This window comes from Pipistrellus hanaki (genome assembly GCF_964339955.1).
Source record: "Pipistrellus hanaki genome assembly, chromosome: 4".
Classification (NCBI taxonomy): domain Eukaryota; kingdom Metazoa; phylum Chordata; class Mammalia; order Chiroptera; family Vespertilionidae; genus Pipistrellus; species Pipistrellus hanaki.
Genome location: NC_140506.1, coordinates 47,096,639 through 47,113,828, shown reverse-complemented (window position 1 = coordinate 47,113,828; position 17,190 = coordinate 47,096,639). Strand labels below are relative to the sequence as shown.

The window sequence follows — 17,190 nt, the reverse complement described above, 5'->3', positions numbered from 1 at the left end:
ATATCAGTTTTCACTGAAGTCTGTCTTTCATCTTCCTTGAACATTTTTTTAAATAAGTAGAAAACAAAGGAGCAGTATACTTTTATTTCTTCCTTATCAGATATGTGCACATACATGTGTGCATGCACACGCACATATCTTGGCATACATTTACACCTTTGGGTGCATATGGTCTGCACTCACACTTTTGTACACACCTACCCCTTTGCACATGCACGTGCCCTTTCATGTACACACCTCAAATGACGTGCATCCTTGCACAAACCTATCATTTATTTTTTAAATATAGTGGACATTGTCTTGCATAAACATAGGCTAACAGAATTAGGCAAAGATGCTTGCATTCCAAGGAGAGAATGCCACTTTTAAGGATCTTATTTTTAGCATGATCAAATTCACCTTTGAATTCAGCGTTAATGATGAATACTTTTCAAAGAGGTGAAGATTTGAAAACAGGAAACTGAGTCTCAATATTAAATCCCTAAAAGGTTAAGTCCCACTTAGTATCTTCGGGGACTTCCTTTTTAGGTTTATAACTCTTATGAAAGCCTCAAAATGAAACTTTAATTACCTTACTGGAGAAGCTACTAAATTTTTTAAAAGGATTTTAAAGTTCTTAATTAGGTAAAAGTAAAATTTGGAAACAAAGCTCACTGTAAGCTAAAGGGTAGAGATTCTTTTTACCCGAGTCAAACTGATACATGTTCTTTCCAATCACTGTGCCTGTTTAAATGCTCCTTTGGTTTAAGATGTTTGCTTAGCCATTCTCTGGGCATAATTATACAAGGCCCAGCTGAAATGCCTTTGCTTTGGAGATGAAGAAGGTGAAGATTTCCCCTTTGTCCCTCACCCACACTCCCTGTGCAGCATGATGAGGAAGCGCACTTTTGTATCACCATAAAAGTAATTGTACTTGTTTGTAGGCTGTTTAAGTTTGAATTTTGTCTTTCATTATATCTGATATTTATTGAACTCTTACCACAAAAAAAGTATCCTATATACTTTCAATTGCTTGATTTATTTAGGCCAGTGAGAGCCTATTTTGGTTCCTAGCCTACCATGAATCTGATAAAATATATGTATGCATATCCTGGAATAATGCGCTTTTGTGTATACATATGAAACTTTACAGCTGATTTTAGAGGACCCTAAGCTACAGTGTCCTAAATCATACCTTTGACAGTTATTGGAGAGATTTTCCAAATCTTTGAGAAATGCCAAATTTGCAGATACCACTATAACAAAAGTGATACAGATTGCTTTTCTAGATAAGAATACTCACTTCTTTTTTTTTCTTCTTAATTTTGCATTTTTTCACTTTTAACACCAATGCTAATAGTTAGCTCTTTTGTTGGGGCCTATTTTTTCATAAAAAACGAAAATCCTTATTACATTATGAGAAGTATTATGTCCAAAATGAGTAGAGAATTAATAAACAAAACAAAACAAACTTCTCTTTGAGATGTAGATGAAAGTGGCCTGTTAAATTGACTTACCAGCTAGGTAAGTCAGTTCTCTTTCACAAGTAGTCTCTCAGAAAATACATTTCACATTTCTTTTACATATTACTATGTCATGTACCATTAAGGCTGCTTTAGTCAAAATCACAATTGTTAAACTTACAGGTGTCATCAATCCACTTGAATTGATATTTTATATGGGAATTTCTCTTTCCTAGAAAGTAAAACATAGATACATCTATTTTTACAACATCATTTGACATAAAGAATGTGATAGTGATTCAGTATTGTGTCTCATGTTGAGAGTACTAAAAAGAACTTTATGAAAAAGGATTAGCCTTTATTTTATATATTAAAAATATCCATTTTATGTGAGGTAAAATTGATACATAAAAAATAGTGAAGTAGTTTTACTTGGAGTAGTATATTTCCTGGGTTGAGTTTTCGTGCCAAAACTTTCAAGTCTTTCTCCATTCCTCCATGTATAATAATCATATACTAACTCCACTCATCTTGGTCATGTTCCTCTTCTGCCTCTAACCCCCTTCTTGTGCCTCACTGCTCTTAGGACAAAGTCCAAGCCCAGTAATTTGGGCCTTCTACTATTTGATCCCAATATGTGTTAATAGTGTTAAACCGTACTATTTGCCTCAACATTCCTTTTGTTTCTGTTAAACTGAATTGTCTCCTGTTATTTGAATTTGCTGTCCATTTTTTGTAATTTTGTTTACATTGCTGGGAACTAGGGGGAGTTAAAGCAGTTGGCCTGTGGTCTATTTCTCTTCTGATTCCCGGGGGAATATTAGGGAAAGAAAGAAGACAGGTGGCCTGCTCTTTTCTCCTTGTTAACATGCTGATAATTTAATCTTTTAGTGAATACAGACTAGTGTTTGCTATGAGGAGAATCCTTCTCCATGGAATAAATTCAGCAGGATAATTCGTTTGGCATTGCTTATGGTAAACAAACCTTTATTCTATGGATATGTGAGGTATGCTTCTTTGAAGAATATTAAATAGGCAGTATCACTCTCTGGCACATAAAATGAAGTATTTATGTAACTAAATGCTCACCAATGTGTAAGGTAAAGCTGTATGACTCACTTAGAGACTTCACCTATTCTGGACCAGAGAGTGCTGTCCACTGAGAGGAAAGGGCCTGGGAAGAAATTCTTAGGCTCTTTCAGACCTCTCTCCTTGTTTTGTCTGTTTCTCTTGATCACTTAAACCCTTGAAATTATTAGTTAAGTTATTCATTATCAATAAAAGCTCTCAATTGAGTGAGTTTACCTTGATAGTCCAAGCCAGTATTGGTTGACTCCCTTTCTCCATCTTTTTTTGAAATTTCACCCCATATTTCAAAGCCTCGTTGAAAAATCTCACCAAAACCTTCTGAATGTATTCTACCCTATAGTGATCCTTCAAATTAATCCAAATTCATCTTAGACTTCATTGACTACATGAATTGCCTGTGGCAGTTTTTAGATTATTGACTTCCTTGTTTAACTTCTTAAAAAGTTGCTTGACTTTTTCATACCTATGTTTTTACTCTTCAGGTTTTTAGCTTAAGAACTGGGACTTTTTATTGAGGGCCCTCAAATACTGTTAATTTACTTTAGATTAGAAAATGAAGATTAGAAAACATAGTATTTGAGTGCTTGGGGCCATTCTTTTAGGATATTTATATGTTTGTATCATACTGATATTTAAAGAGAAAATCTAATGAAAAATAAGACAGTTCTGAGAAAGTTCTTTAAAATTTTAATCAGACATTAGTTGTACTTTAGATATTATTATACATGTACTCTGAATCATAGCCATATTGTTTGTTTATCTTCTAGAGGGTCAGTTAAGACACATAAAAACTGGGGAACCATTTGTTTTTAACTACCGAGAAGACTTGCACAGATGGAATCAGAAAAGATACGAAGCTCTAGGAGAGGTATGGTCTACCTTGTGTTTTTACAATTTTGAATAAAAGTGTTAAACGAAGTAATTTATGGACTTGTTCTACAAAAAGTGATTTCAAAAAGATTTTGTTATATTATTTTTTAGGTTATTTTTAATGGTTACGTTAGAAACACACTCTCAGTTTAAAAGTTTGTTGTTCTATATACATATCCTTTCTATGACCTTAATATTTTGTAGTGAGTCATTATGTTAGAAACAATGCCAATTTTTAAAAGTGTTTTAAGAAGATGAATCTCTGCTGTTCCAGGAGTAGTAAGTACTCTTTTAAGTGCTTACCTAAAAAAAACAAAGAGTTACCTATGTTTGATATGTGAGGTGATGGATATGTTAATTATCTTGATCTTACTAATCATCCTACATTGATGTGTTGACATATCAATTCATCATGTTGTACATTTCAAATATATTCGATTATGTTTTTCAATTACTTCTCAATAAGAAATTTTAAAGCGCTTATCTATATGATATTTTGCTAACAAATTAGGTCTAACCTACTTACTTTGGACTTGATAAAGCATTAGGTCTTGTAACCATTAGGTTCTTCACATGGTACTGCTAATTGAAACCTTTGAAAATATCATTTGTCATTAAGGTGAATGTCTTGCTAAAGCTAAAAGTTTTACTCATTCTATGTCATAGTAAGTATTTTTAATAAAATGCATACTGGTGTGGATAATTAGACTACTATTTTACTTTTCTAAGGAAAGCTGACATTGCTCTTTTTTTCTTTAGCTCTTTAATAAAGTAATTAAATGGATTACTTAGTTAAACAATAGCATAAGAATATATGAAACAATTTATTGATATGTTTGCTGGGAGACAATTCTTTGTAAGTTTCTTGCATTTTTGCATCTGAATTGCCTAGATTTCCACCTCCTCTGCCTGCATTCACACTTGTGTTAATGATCACATTGGCCCCAAGTGATCACACAACATTGCAAGATTTAATTTTCAGTGCAATATTTTTCAAATTTAGATCATTGGACCCCTGAGTTTTGTGTACCAATCTCATTTATTCCCCAAAATGAGCACAATAAAAGACCCAAGGGTTGGAGAAAGAAGCTCAGTTGTTATAACATTTGTTGCGTGTCATCTAGCTTCCATGTCTTATTTGAAATACTTGTGTTATTGCTAATTTCACTATCAAAAGTTGATTATTAATTGGACTTCAGTTCTTACATGTTAGGCATGAGATAAACAAGTTCTAGTTATTTATGAGTAATGACACAATTTTCACTACAGTGAATTTATTTAGGGTTCATTGTACTGGGATTTAATGCATTTGTGGACCTGCCTTTTCTTCTATATTCCTTAATATCCACATCCTTAATGCACCTTCAAGTTTCAGGTTAGATTTAACCATTTATTATCCTTCATTTGCACCTTGTACTTATTATCCTTCATTTGCACCTTATGCTATTTTCTCTCTTTGAGATACCCTGCCTCCCTTGTTCACGATTCTCCTTCTTCCACCTGCCTTCAGGTTATGGCTCAGATGTTTCCTCCTTTTTAGAAGCCTTCCCTCATCTCTGCTATAGTCTTTTTCTCTGTTCAATTTCCTTTCTTCTCATATCTTTTTCTTCCTATCATGTCTTCTTCCAAAAAAAAAAAAAAAAAGAAGAAAATTAAAGGTGAATGCCATTTATTAATAGTAAAAATAAATAAGAAAATAGAATTTAAAAAATAATGCTAGTAAACCAAAGATATGAGTTTGCTTTATTTTCTTAAGGTTTTTCACTCTGTATTATAGTACTGTTTATGCATGTCTTTAAGCAGTTTGGGAAATTTTTCTGTGTCAGAATACTGTTTATATGATAGTTGTTGAAAATAAATGAGTGTGATACAGATATATAAATTGTTTAGCACACATTCTGGATCTATGGATTTTTAGGGAATTTTTTAATGTTAGGAATTTAAACATAAAGATATGTAAATTTTCTTATTGGAAGGAAGGAAAATGATCTGTCAGTGATAATTTTCCCATTTGTAAAGCTAAATAATTTTATTTTTTTATTCCAATTCCCATTTAAGTTTTAAAAGTGTCAGACTCCTAAAGCTTTGCTAATTAAGTTATTTGATAAAAAATAGAATCTATTTGTGGCATATTCTTTTGGAAAATTTTTAACCTTCATGGTCAAACTGTAGATTTATATCACTATAATTAAGAATATGTAAGTTCTTATGTATATAATAGCTCACAGTTCTTAAAAACAAATAAACTTTTGTATTTAGCTTCTGCAAATAATTTAGTACTATATATTATCAATAATATGTCTTAATAGTTAAGCAAGAACCCTTAGAAACTATGTCACCATGTCCTGGACATAAAATGCACTGAAAACTTCCTGCTCCTCCTTGATGGATAGAGCAGAAGATAGTGCAAATTTGAGTTTATTGCCTGGGAGACTACCTTAATAAACAGCTTTTGATATGCATAAGATTAAAGTTTAAAGGAAAAGAGATTTTGACTTTACCCAGCAATCTAAACCAAAACCCCTTTAGTTTTCATAGTGTTTGTCTACTAAATCAAATTATCATATTTTTGTCTTCAATTGAGAGCTTCTTTAGGGTTGGGCAAAAGTAGGCTTACAGTTGTTGGTATGGAAAAGAATACAATAATTAATAAACAATGATACAAGAATAAACTATTTCAGGTACTCACAACTGTAAACCTTTTGCCCAACCCTGTTTATGTTTCACAGCTGCTGTTTTAGTTTATGTTTATTTCTCTCTTAAGGAGGTTATTATAGCAGTTATTCAGCAGAGATTGTTTTTAAGACTTACTCCTGAAATGTTCTATCATTTCTATGTAAATTTAATTTATTGTGTAAGTAAAGTAAACTGAGATGTCACATTGTTTTTAGAATACATGCCATAACTGCACAAGAGAATATGGTTTATATTCATATAGTTACATTTTTATAGTCCAAAAAATGCCCTTGCTAATCTGTATCTATATTTTTTACTATCTACATATAGCTCGATGAAAACATGTAGCCTTTAATAAGTTTGTATAATTTCTCTAAATTTAGAAGGATATTGTCAGTTGAAAGAGGTAGGAGTGGTGTGAATGGGTAATTTTTTAAATAGAAGTCTTCAGTGTATATATATTGGGGTTGAATGCTAGGGAATGTTTCTGGTAGACTAAATCAGGAAAACTAGAAAGGCTATTATGTTAAGTAGTAAATAGAATGGTAAAAACTCTATTTGTAACTTGCAAAATTTTGTCAACTCTTCCATGTGAATACTGAATTTCTATTAGATGGAGAATTTATAATCCTGCAGATTTTCTAATGAAAGAGAGATTTGATTTTCTTGCCTAATTTGGGTCTTTGCATTTCTTTTTATATTTAACTTGATTACCTCAGAAGTAATTGTCAGTGTGCTTAAGAGAATAGCAGTGATTTGGTAGTCCAATAAGCTGGGCTGGCTCTTTCTTTGTAGAGAGTGTTACACTTACAAAAAGAACTAAGGACATACTTTTTCCCCCTGAATCTGACTTAGTAATATGTCTTGTAAAATAGAAAATTATTAAAAAATGTTACATTTTAAAAAATGGAATTTGTTAAAGAATATAGGCCAGTGGTATCTTAAAGGTTCTTATAGTGGCCATATTCAGATATTTGAAATACAAGCAACTTAAAGTAAGGAATAATAACATAAACTATCATTATTTTATGTTCAAATATTTTCATATAATGTGATTATCTGTATATAAGTAATGTCTTCATATAATATGTGATTCACATATCTTATAATAGATTCAAAGGGTTGGCCATTAGGAAATCCAGTCCTTCTTCTGTCTTAGTCACCATCTATTTGACTTAAATATATTTTATATATATCAATATATATATATATATATATCATATATATATATATATATATATATATATATATATATATATATCTGAGCCTCCACTGTAAAATGCGGATACAATTTTCTGTACTGTTGCAAATAATAATAAATGAGATGCATACATGTGATATTTTCTTTTCTTTAATGTGCCCAGCAAATATTAGGAGCAAAAAATGAAGATAGACTTTTACTATTTAAGATTTCTAATTTATATTTGTTATTAACATTATTGTATTAGGTTTAATTTATTGTTTTCCTCTCCCATTTCTCTCTGTCTACTTATTGTTACTGGCAAAATTTATCTCTCTATGTTAGAAACAAAGAAATGACCACTCGCCCAGAGTTGGTTAGTAATCTCCTTCACTTCAATCTCCCTCCTTCCCTCCCTCTCTTCCTCCCTCCCTCCCTCCTTCCCTCTCTCTCTCTCTCTCTCTCTCTCTCTCTCTCTCTCTCTCTCTCTCTCTCTCATTTAATCCTACAAGTTGGGTACTATATCCAGGATTTATTAGTAATTAGACATCTTAGAATTGAAGAAATAGTCATTGAAATAATGAGAAAACTACTTGAGAAAAATTGTGAGCCTCTTTAAAAACAATGTAGCATTGACTTAAGAACAGACACACAGACCAATTGAACAGAATACAAGTCTACAAAGTTCTAATACACATTGAAATATAGTTTATGTTATGATGCAGTCATAAATCATTGGAGAAAAGGAACTTTAAGTAATAGATAGATGATACCATATTTCCCTGAAAATAAAACATCCTCCGAAAATAAGACCTACTTACAGGTTTCCTTCTGAGTGAAATATAAGGCATCCCCCCGAAAATAAGGCCCCCCAGGCTCTGTCTCAGAATGAAAATTAATTTACCATAAACTGGTCACAGGCTACCTTGACAAGAAGTACTCATTTAAAGACAGTGCTATTGCTAAACATGAGAGATTTGGTCCACTGATTCTGAAAGAAATGGAGTCACAAGAAATTCACCAGGAAATTCAGGAATTGGATTGTTATGATGATGTTCCAGAAGATGATGACATGATTGTCATTGAATAAATGAGTAAATTCTTGATACTGTAGGATTCACAGTTTGTCTGGTTTGACAACTACCGTACTACGGTACCGTATACAGGTAATAAATTTCCTTTATTTTCATTTAACAATAAATGTGTACCATATTCTTCTTCATGGAAAAATAAGACATCCCCTGAAAATAAGACCTAGCACATCTTTGGTCAAAATTAATATAAGACACTGCCTTATTTTCGGAGAAACAGGGTAGTTATACACTAGAATATAAAATTTGACTATATATCACAATGTACACCAGAATGAACTCCAAATGGATTAGAGATTTAAATGAAGAAAATGAAATAACACCTATCAACACTTCAATAGCACTGACTATAGTTTTGAAATACCAACCCATTATCAATGATTGTGGTTTTAAAATACTACTTCCCAATAAACACTACTTTCCAACCTGAGTTCTTTGGAGAAATGTTGGATTCCAGTCTGTGCCAAGAAAGAAATGACAAGATACATGAAAAATATATATATATAAATCTTTGGACTAGCCTTTAAGAAAAAAGAAAGAGGTTTAATTTATTAAGAAGATAAAATGATATAAATTAAAAAAACAAACACACTATAAAGTGAAGCCCGGAAAAGAGCAAAATGGAACAAGGAAGACATCAGAGAAATAGCAAGAATTTATATTTAAATTTAACTATCAACAATAATTTTAAATTTACATGGTCTAAAATGGCAGAGATTACTTCACTGAATAAAAAGGAAAGGCTTAGCCATAGGCTGTTTATAAGAACCCACTTTAAGTACAAAGACACTAGGTATAAGACTAAAAGCATGGAAAAATGATGTACTATGGTAATGTTAATCAAATGGAAACTGGAACAACTATATTACTGTGAGACAAATTAGATTCTACTTCTAGGAATATTACTAGGGCTAAAGAGGTCATTTAATCATGATAAATGAATTAATTCATCAAGAGAACATAATCCTAATATTTTACACATCTGATAACATCTTGAAAATACACAGAGCAACAATTGATAGAACTAAAAGTCAATTAATCCAGTTGTAGGTAGAGATTTCAGCACCCTTCTCAATAATCCTTAGATAAAGTAGATGACAAGTTAGGGAGAACATAAGAATTTGAACAATACCATTACCTAACATTGAAAAGATATTTTACAATACTCCATCCAACAATATAAGAATATACCTTTTTTGAGTGCACTCAGAACATTTACCAATATAGATCATATTCTTGGCCATAATGGAAGTCTCAACAAAATTAAGAGGATTCAAGTATTAGGAAGTGTGTTTTCTGATCATGCACACACAATATGTTCTCTCTGATACAGAGCTATCTGGAAAAAAAAAATCCTAATTTTATTGTCTAAAACTAAATAATACAATTTGAATAACCCATGAGTCAAAGAAAAGAGTCCATGGAGAATTAGAAAATATATGTAATTTACTAAAAGTTGAAATATAGCATACTAGTGGGGTACAGCTAAAGCAATGCTTAAGGTTTCTTAAGTTTTTTTCTTAAGTACAAAGGTTTAGGATTGATGACCTAAGCTTCCACTTTTAAGAAACTACATAAAGTAGAGCAAACAAAACCCAAGTAAGTTGAAGAAAGAATAATAAAGAGCAGAAATGAATTAAATAGAAAACAGAAAGGCATTAAAGGGGAAAAAGTCAATAAAACCAAAAGCTGGCTCTTTGATGATATCAGAAATTTTGATAAACCCTTAGCTAGGAGACACAAATTGGCAATTTAATATGTAAAAGAGGGGTTATCACTACATATAGCACAAATATTTAGCAGATAGTAAGGGAATGTTAATATAAAGACTCTGTACCAATAAATTCAATAATTTAGCTATGTTGCAGAAAGTCCTTGAAAAACAAAGTATAAAATCTCAGAAATAGATAACCCAAATAGTTTTGTTTTTTTCTTCCATTAAAGTATTAAAGGCCTGGTGTACGAAATTCATGCATGGGGAGGGGTGTCCCTCAGCCCAGCCTGGACCCTTTCCAATCTGGGACCCCTTGAGGGATGTCCCACCAAGATCAGGCCTAAACGGGTGGTTGAACATCCCTCTCACAATCCAGGACAGCTGGCTCCCAACTGCTCGGCTGCCTGCCTGCCTACCTGATTGCCCCTGACTGCTTCTGCCTGCCAGCCTGATCACCCCCCAACCTGATATACACCTAACTGCTCCCTGGCCGGCCCAGTTGCCCTTAACTGCCCTCACCTGCGAGCCTGGTCACCCCTAACTGCCCTCGCCTGGAGTCTGGTCGCCCCTAACTGTCCTCACTTGCAGGCCTGGTCACCCCAAACTGCCCTCCCCTGCAGGCCTGGTCCCCCCCAACTGCCCTCCTCTGCTGACCCAGTCACCCTGAAACTTTGCTCCCTGATGCTTGATTGCCCACAACTGCCCTCCCTTGCTGGCCTGGTCTCTCCTAACTCCCCTTCTCTGCTGGCCTGGTCACCCCTAACTGCCCACAAGTGCCCTCCCCTGCAGGCCATCTTGTGGCGGCCACCTTTTGTCCACATGGGGGCAGCCATCTTTGACCACATGGGGTGCCATCTTGTGTCTTGGAGTGATGGTCAATTTGCATATTACTCTGTTATTAGATAGGATTCTAGTTTTGTTTAACTATTTCTGGTTAGAAAATATTTCTTTAACAGAAAAAATCTTTTTTTTAAACAAAGCTGTAGACCTATGATAGTATCAATGGTGAATTCTACCAAACATTTGTAAAGGTCACACAGATTTTAACCCTTTCTTTAAGAGGGCTTTGGTTTTAATATGAGAAAAATAATGTATTAAAAATATAAATATGAAAACAAAGTATTTTGTGTTCAAATCTGTTTTTTAATGTATTTTAGCTATTAATAGATCAGTAGATAATTTGTGAAATAATTTTGTATTAATCTTATTATTCATTTGAGTTATTGATTATATGGTGATTAGCTCCTTTTGAAAGATTTTATTAGAGGATTACATAAGGGTGAGATATTCTTATTTGATGGCTTCTCAGGATTTTGTTATCCAGACTTTTGTGCTTATACTGGGGAATTTTGAGCAAAATCACAAACAAAAATAATAGTAATAGTGTATTATTGATACATTGGCTCATTTATTGAAAACAGATGGGAGCCTGGGTTCTTTTGGATGAATTAATTTTTTTTTACAATACTTATAAATGTAACATTGTTTTATATATAACTACTTGATTCTGAATAGTACCCTTTGTTAATATTCTAAATTATTTGAGGATAGACAGACTTTTTGAGTTTGAACAGAACCACTTGCCATTATTCTCTGAAATACTCATATTTCTTGGGATTTCTAAAGACAAATTAATTTTGAGAGGTATAACACTTAATACATGATCCTGACATTTCTTTCTAGAAATCAAATTACTTTATTCTCAACATGTAAGTTTTCACAACTCTGTTAAAATGAGTTTATTCTCTGAACTTGTACAGAAACCTACATATTGCTAAAATGTTATCAAAAGACCTTTTAAAAAGTGCCAAGAAATGAATTATATATTTAGGTTTATTCTTAATACTAGCAGCAGGAAGAGCACATTGTGAGCTAAATTGGTTAATTGAAGTTGGAATCAGTACTACCTTTATACATAGATCACATACCAGAAGATAATTAAGAACTACATTAAGATAATCTCAAGGACCAACGTGCTCCAAATATTTTTGTGTGAAGAATTGCACATAGATTTATTATGCAGAACGTATAATCATTTGAATTGACTTAAAATTACTTGAAAACAGTTTTTAATTATTAGTGACAAATTAGAGGCAGAATACATAAGTAACAAGATTTTTTTTCTAGTGGCATAAAATTTCAAATCTCATCTGAACAGTTTTTTGTTGTTTTTTTTAAAATATATATTCTATTGACTTTTTTACAGAGAGGAAGGGAGAGGGATAGAGAGTTAGCAACTCCCACCGGGGATGTGCCCGCAACCAAGGTACATGCCCTTGACTGGAACGGAACCTGGGACCTTTCAGTGTGCAGACTGACACTCTATCCACTGAGCCAAACCGGTTTTGACTGAACAAGTTTAAGTTTAGATTGTAATGTACCAGAGACTTTGCTTTGGCAGTGAATTAAAATCTCCTAACCCTTGCCAAAACCGGTTTGGCTCAGTGGATAGAGTGTTGGCCTGTGGACTGAAAGGTCCCGGGTTCGATTCCGGTCAAGGGTATGTACTTTGGTTGTGGGCACATCCCTAGTAGGGAGTGTGCAGGAGGCAGCTGATCAATGTTTTTCTCTCATCAATGTTTCTAGCTCTCTATCCCTCTCCCTTCCTCTCTGTTAAAAAATCAATAAAATATACCGTTTCCCCGAAAATAAGACAGTGTCTTATATTAATTTTTTCTCCCAAAGTTTGGGCTAAGTCTTATTTTCAGGGGATGTCTTATCTTTCCATGCGCTAGGTCTTATTTTCCGAGGATGTCTTATTTTCGGGGAAACACGGGCATTTAAAAATAAATAAATAAAAGTAAAACTTCCTAACCTTTATATATAAAGTGTGTCTACTCAAAGCAGCATCTGACAGCTTACTAGGAATCTTCACTCCCAGGCCTGATGAATTAGTCTATATTTTAATACTATATCCAGGTGATTAACAGGCACATTAAAATTCGAGAAGCACCAAACACTTCCTTTTGGAGAGGTGACCTTTTGTGGGAGTATATTGCATGGCCTTCTTTCTAAAAACATTTTTAGAAATGTCAACGCTCTTTATTTTCAGCTACTTCTCCTACACTTCTAACACTTCTTCAACTCATGTCTCAGACTTTGGAAGTTAGGTTGCTTTATAGCAATTTACTGGTGAATAAAAGATGACAAAGGAATGCTGATTCCTTTGTAGATTCCAGACACAGGTTAATTTTGCTTAATGAACATGTACACTGAGTCTTTCATGTGGCGTGAAGGTGAACTAATATTTATTTTTTTGGTATATTTTACTTTAAGAGAAAATACAAAGCGTTTTTTTTTTTTTTTTAAATATGTTTTTATTGATTTTGGAAAAAGGAAGGGAGATAGAGATAGAAACATTAGTGATTAGAGAGAATCATCCATCAGCTGCTTCCTGCATACCTCCTACTAGGGACCATTCTCGCAACCTAGGCATGTGCCCTGACCAGGAATGGAACCCTGAAATTGGTTCATAGGTTGATGCTCAACCACTGAGCCACACTGGCCACCCAAAACTTATATTTTGTAGTAATTCAATTGTTTAATTTCTTAATACATCTGAAGTTTCTCTGAAGTCTTCTGTGTTGTGTAAACATTGTTACTTAAGAAAGAACAAATGCTGTTGTTGAAGAAAGCCCCTGAACCTTCCTGTACATTCTTGCTGAGTGTGCCAGATTGGAAGATTTATCCATCTACTAATTTGAGCCACTTTTCCTAGGAGAGTTTGCAACAATATTTGCTGCTTATTCAAAAAGTGCTGGGCCCCTGACCCAAGGCTCCACAGTAGTAATGCATCCTGAAGATGCAGGTGTCATCTGAGCCCTTTGTGTTTCCCCATAGAACTTTGGAGTAAGGGGAGCTGATACAAATACACCCCTGTTGCTTGCTGCGCCATGCGTAATAAAGATCTTTGTTTCAGACCCATGAGTCTTGAGTCTTCTGCCAGCATCCTTAAAGCAGTAGTATGCTAATTCCTTAGCTTTCAGGCTTTTCAGAGTTCTTGAGAGTTGGAATCTGTTAAACTTGATCAACCTAGATATGGTTGCTATATTCTGTAGCACAGATGTTAAAGTTTTTATTGCAAGTAGTGATTTTTTTCTTTCACACTTATCTTTTCTACCTAACATATATAATTGCTGCATCATTTAGAATTAGGAGGTAGGTTAACTTTTCCTTGATGAACTGTTGTAGCTTTTTGCGATATGTTCTGAAAATAGTGCCAACCAATCTAAAATCTATTAGTTGCTTTTTCTCTTTTCTCCTGATTTTTTTTTTTTTTTTTTTTTTGTGAAGGAGAATTAAATTTGGGTATTGTTTCAGTCCCTTTCTTAGGGGGTATACATTTGAAAGATGGTATGTTAGAAAAGCAACCAGTGGCCAGAAAATAGAACAATAACTATTTCTATAATTGGATCTAATTTGTGATACTACATTCTTTAAAACTAAACAAATGCTGTGCTTTCACTCTAAACCAAAAAGATCCTTATTTTTAGTACCCTGTTTCCCCGAAAATAAGATAATGTCTTATATTAATTTTTGCTCCCAAAGATAAACTAGGTCTTATTTTCAGGGGATGTTTTATTTTTCCATGAAGAATACGGTACACATTTATTGTTAAATGAAAATAAAGGAAATTTATTACCTGTATATGGTACGGTAGTATGGTAGTTGTCAACACAAACCAGACAAACTGTGAATCCTACAGTATCAAGAATTTACTCATTTATTCAATGACAATCATGTCATCATCTTCTGGAACATCATCATAACAATCCAATTCCTGAATTTCCTGGTGAATTTCTTGTGACTCCATTTCTTTCAAAATCAGTGGACCAAATCTCTCATGTTTTGCCTGTGGGTGGGGGGGAGCTTTTTTGGGGGATGCCTTATATTTCACTCAGAAGGAAACCTGTAAGTAGGTCCTATTTTCGGAGGATGTCTTATTTTCGGGAAAACATGGTAGAAATTTTTAAATAACTGTGATTTTATGTTGAGGAAAAAGCATAATGAAATACTTATTGATGTTGCTCTGGAAGTTTAAAAACAAGTCTCTTTTGTATAAGCAATTTCATTTCAATATTTTACTTTAATGTATTTTATCTTTCTACTCATTGTTTAATGCATATACATCTTTTAACTTATTAGATTTATTTGAAGTAAAATAAAGAATATGAGTTTCAGGACTAAATAATTTCTACCTTAAGAAAACAGTATGATATACTAAGTAAAATACTTGAAAATGTAATTGCATTACTGGTTTTATTGGTGATGGTTATAGATTCATATACTGTTGTTAGAAATAATACAGAAAGTAGCCCTTTACCCCATTTTCGTCAATGCAAAAGGATTGTACAGTGATTCAACCAGAATATTGATATTGAAACAGCCAAGATATAGAACATCTCCATCACCACAAGGATCTTCTGTATATTCCTTATATAGCTACACCCACCTCAGTTCCCTTCTTAACCCCTGGTAATCATTAATCATTTCTTCAGTTCTGTAATTCTGTCATTTAATGTTATATAAATGGGGCCATGGAGTTGGTATGTAACCTTCTGGAATTATCTGTTTTCACTCAGCATAATTCTCTGAAAATTCATTCAGGTTGTTCCATGTGTCAATACTTGTTAATTTTTTTTTTACCTGAAGATATGTTTATTGATGTTAGAGGGAAGAGAAGGGGGGTGAGGAGAGAGAGAGAGAGAGAGAGAGAGAGAGAGAGAGAGAGAGAGAGAGAGAGAGAGAGAGAGAGAGAGAGAGAGAGAGAGAGAGAGAGAGAGAGAGAGAGAGAGAGAGAGAGAGAGAGAGAGAGAGAGGAAATTTTATGTGAGAGAGAAACATTGATCTGGTTGCAGCCCTTACATGCCCTGACCAGGAGTCAAACCCACAGCCATTCGATGCTCCAGCTAACCGAGCCACTGTGCCAGGGCTATGTTTGTTCTTTTTTTATTGCTGAGCATTATTCCGTCTTATAGATGTACCACAGTTTGTTTAACCACCCGTTTATGGACATCTGGATTGTTTTAAGTTTGGAACTATTATGAATAAAACTGCTCTAAACATTTATATACAGGTTTTGTGTCAGAATAATTGCTTATTACTCTGGGATAAATGCCCAGGAGTGCAATTGCTGGCTTGTATGGTAAGTTAACATGTTTATATTTTTAGAAACTGCCAAGCTGTTTTCTGGAGTGGCTGTTTCATTTCACATTCCCGCCAGCAGGATATGAGTGATCTAGTTTCTCTGTGTCCTCACCAGCGTTTGTGTCATCACTATGTTTTATTTTAGCCATTCTCATAGATATGTAGTGATGTTTCTTTGTGGTTTTAATTTGCATTTCCCTAATGGCTATAGATGTTGAACCTATTTTCATGTGCTTATTTGACATCTCTATATCTCTTCAGGAAAATATCTCAATGTCTTTTTTGCAATTTTCTGATTGGATGCTTTGGGTTTATTACTCTAACATTTTGAGAATACTTTATATTCTAGATAATAGTTCATGTTTAGATACGTAGTTTGCAAATATAGTCAATGCTCATTACTTTATGGAATTTCTACTTGCAAATTTGTCTACTTGTTAAAATTAATTTGTAACTTCGAATCAATACTTGTGGTGATTTTATAGTCATTTGAAGACATGCAGAGCGGCAGAAATTTTGAGTCACCTGACATGCACATTTCCAGGTGGGGTCAAGCAAGGTGATGCTCTGCCTTCTTATTTTAATTCTCATATTATAAACATTAGTTAATTTCATAGATTATTTCATACCGTACTTCTTGTGTCTTTGTACTGTTATGTACTCTACAGAGAAAATACCTGCTTTAGATAAGCTTTGTTCAGGCATGAATGATAGTGCTACATTGGACATGAGTTCAATTCTAAGGAATCACTATGTATTAAATAAGGTGACTTTAAACAGAAACACATAAAATAAGTTTATGTATTGATTGGTTAATGATAATGTTGTTACCCGAGACTTGGAGGAATCTGTATTTCAGTTTCAGCTGATTCAGTGTTCATGGAGAATTCATAGAACATAGTTACTGTGAAAAATGAGAATCAGTTGTAGTCTTTTCATTCACTTAACAGGTCCTTCACAGAGCAAACGTTTTTAATTCTG

General features: G+C 33.6%; 1 protein-coding gene and 1 long non-coding RNA gene across 5 annotated transcripts in view; one reads left to right on the top strand and one right to left on the bottom strand.

The window, feature by feature from the left end:
- Nucleotides 1-17,190, top strand: part of ARB2A (ARB2 cotranscriptional regulator A) — a 337,934-nt gene that overhangs the window by 43,056 nt on the left and 277,688 nt on the right. For all 4 annotated transcript variants that reach the window (XM_084882686.1, XM_084882684.1, XM_084882687.1 and 1 more), the window contains one exon: nucleotides 3,299-3,399. In XM_084882686.1, the coding sequence (XP_084738812.1) occupies nucleotides 3,299-3,399 (101 nt within the window). The remainder of the gene's footprint in view (nucleotides 1-3,298; nucleotides 3,400-17,190) is intronic.
- LOC311622019 overlaps nucleotides 1-17,190 on the bottom strand; it is a 1,104,806-nt gene that overhangs the window by 964,794 nt on the left and 122,822 nt on the right. The window lies entirely within an intron of this gene.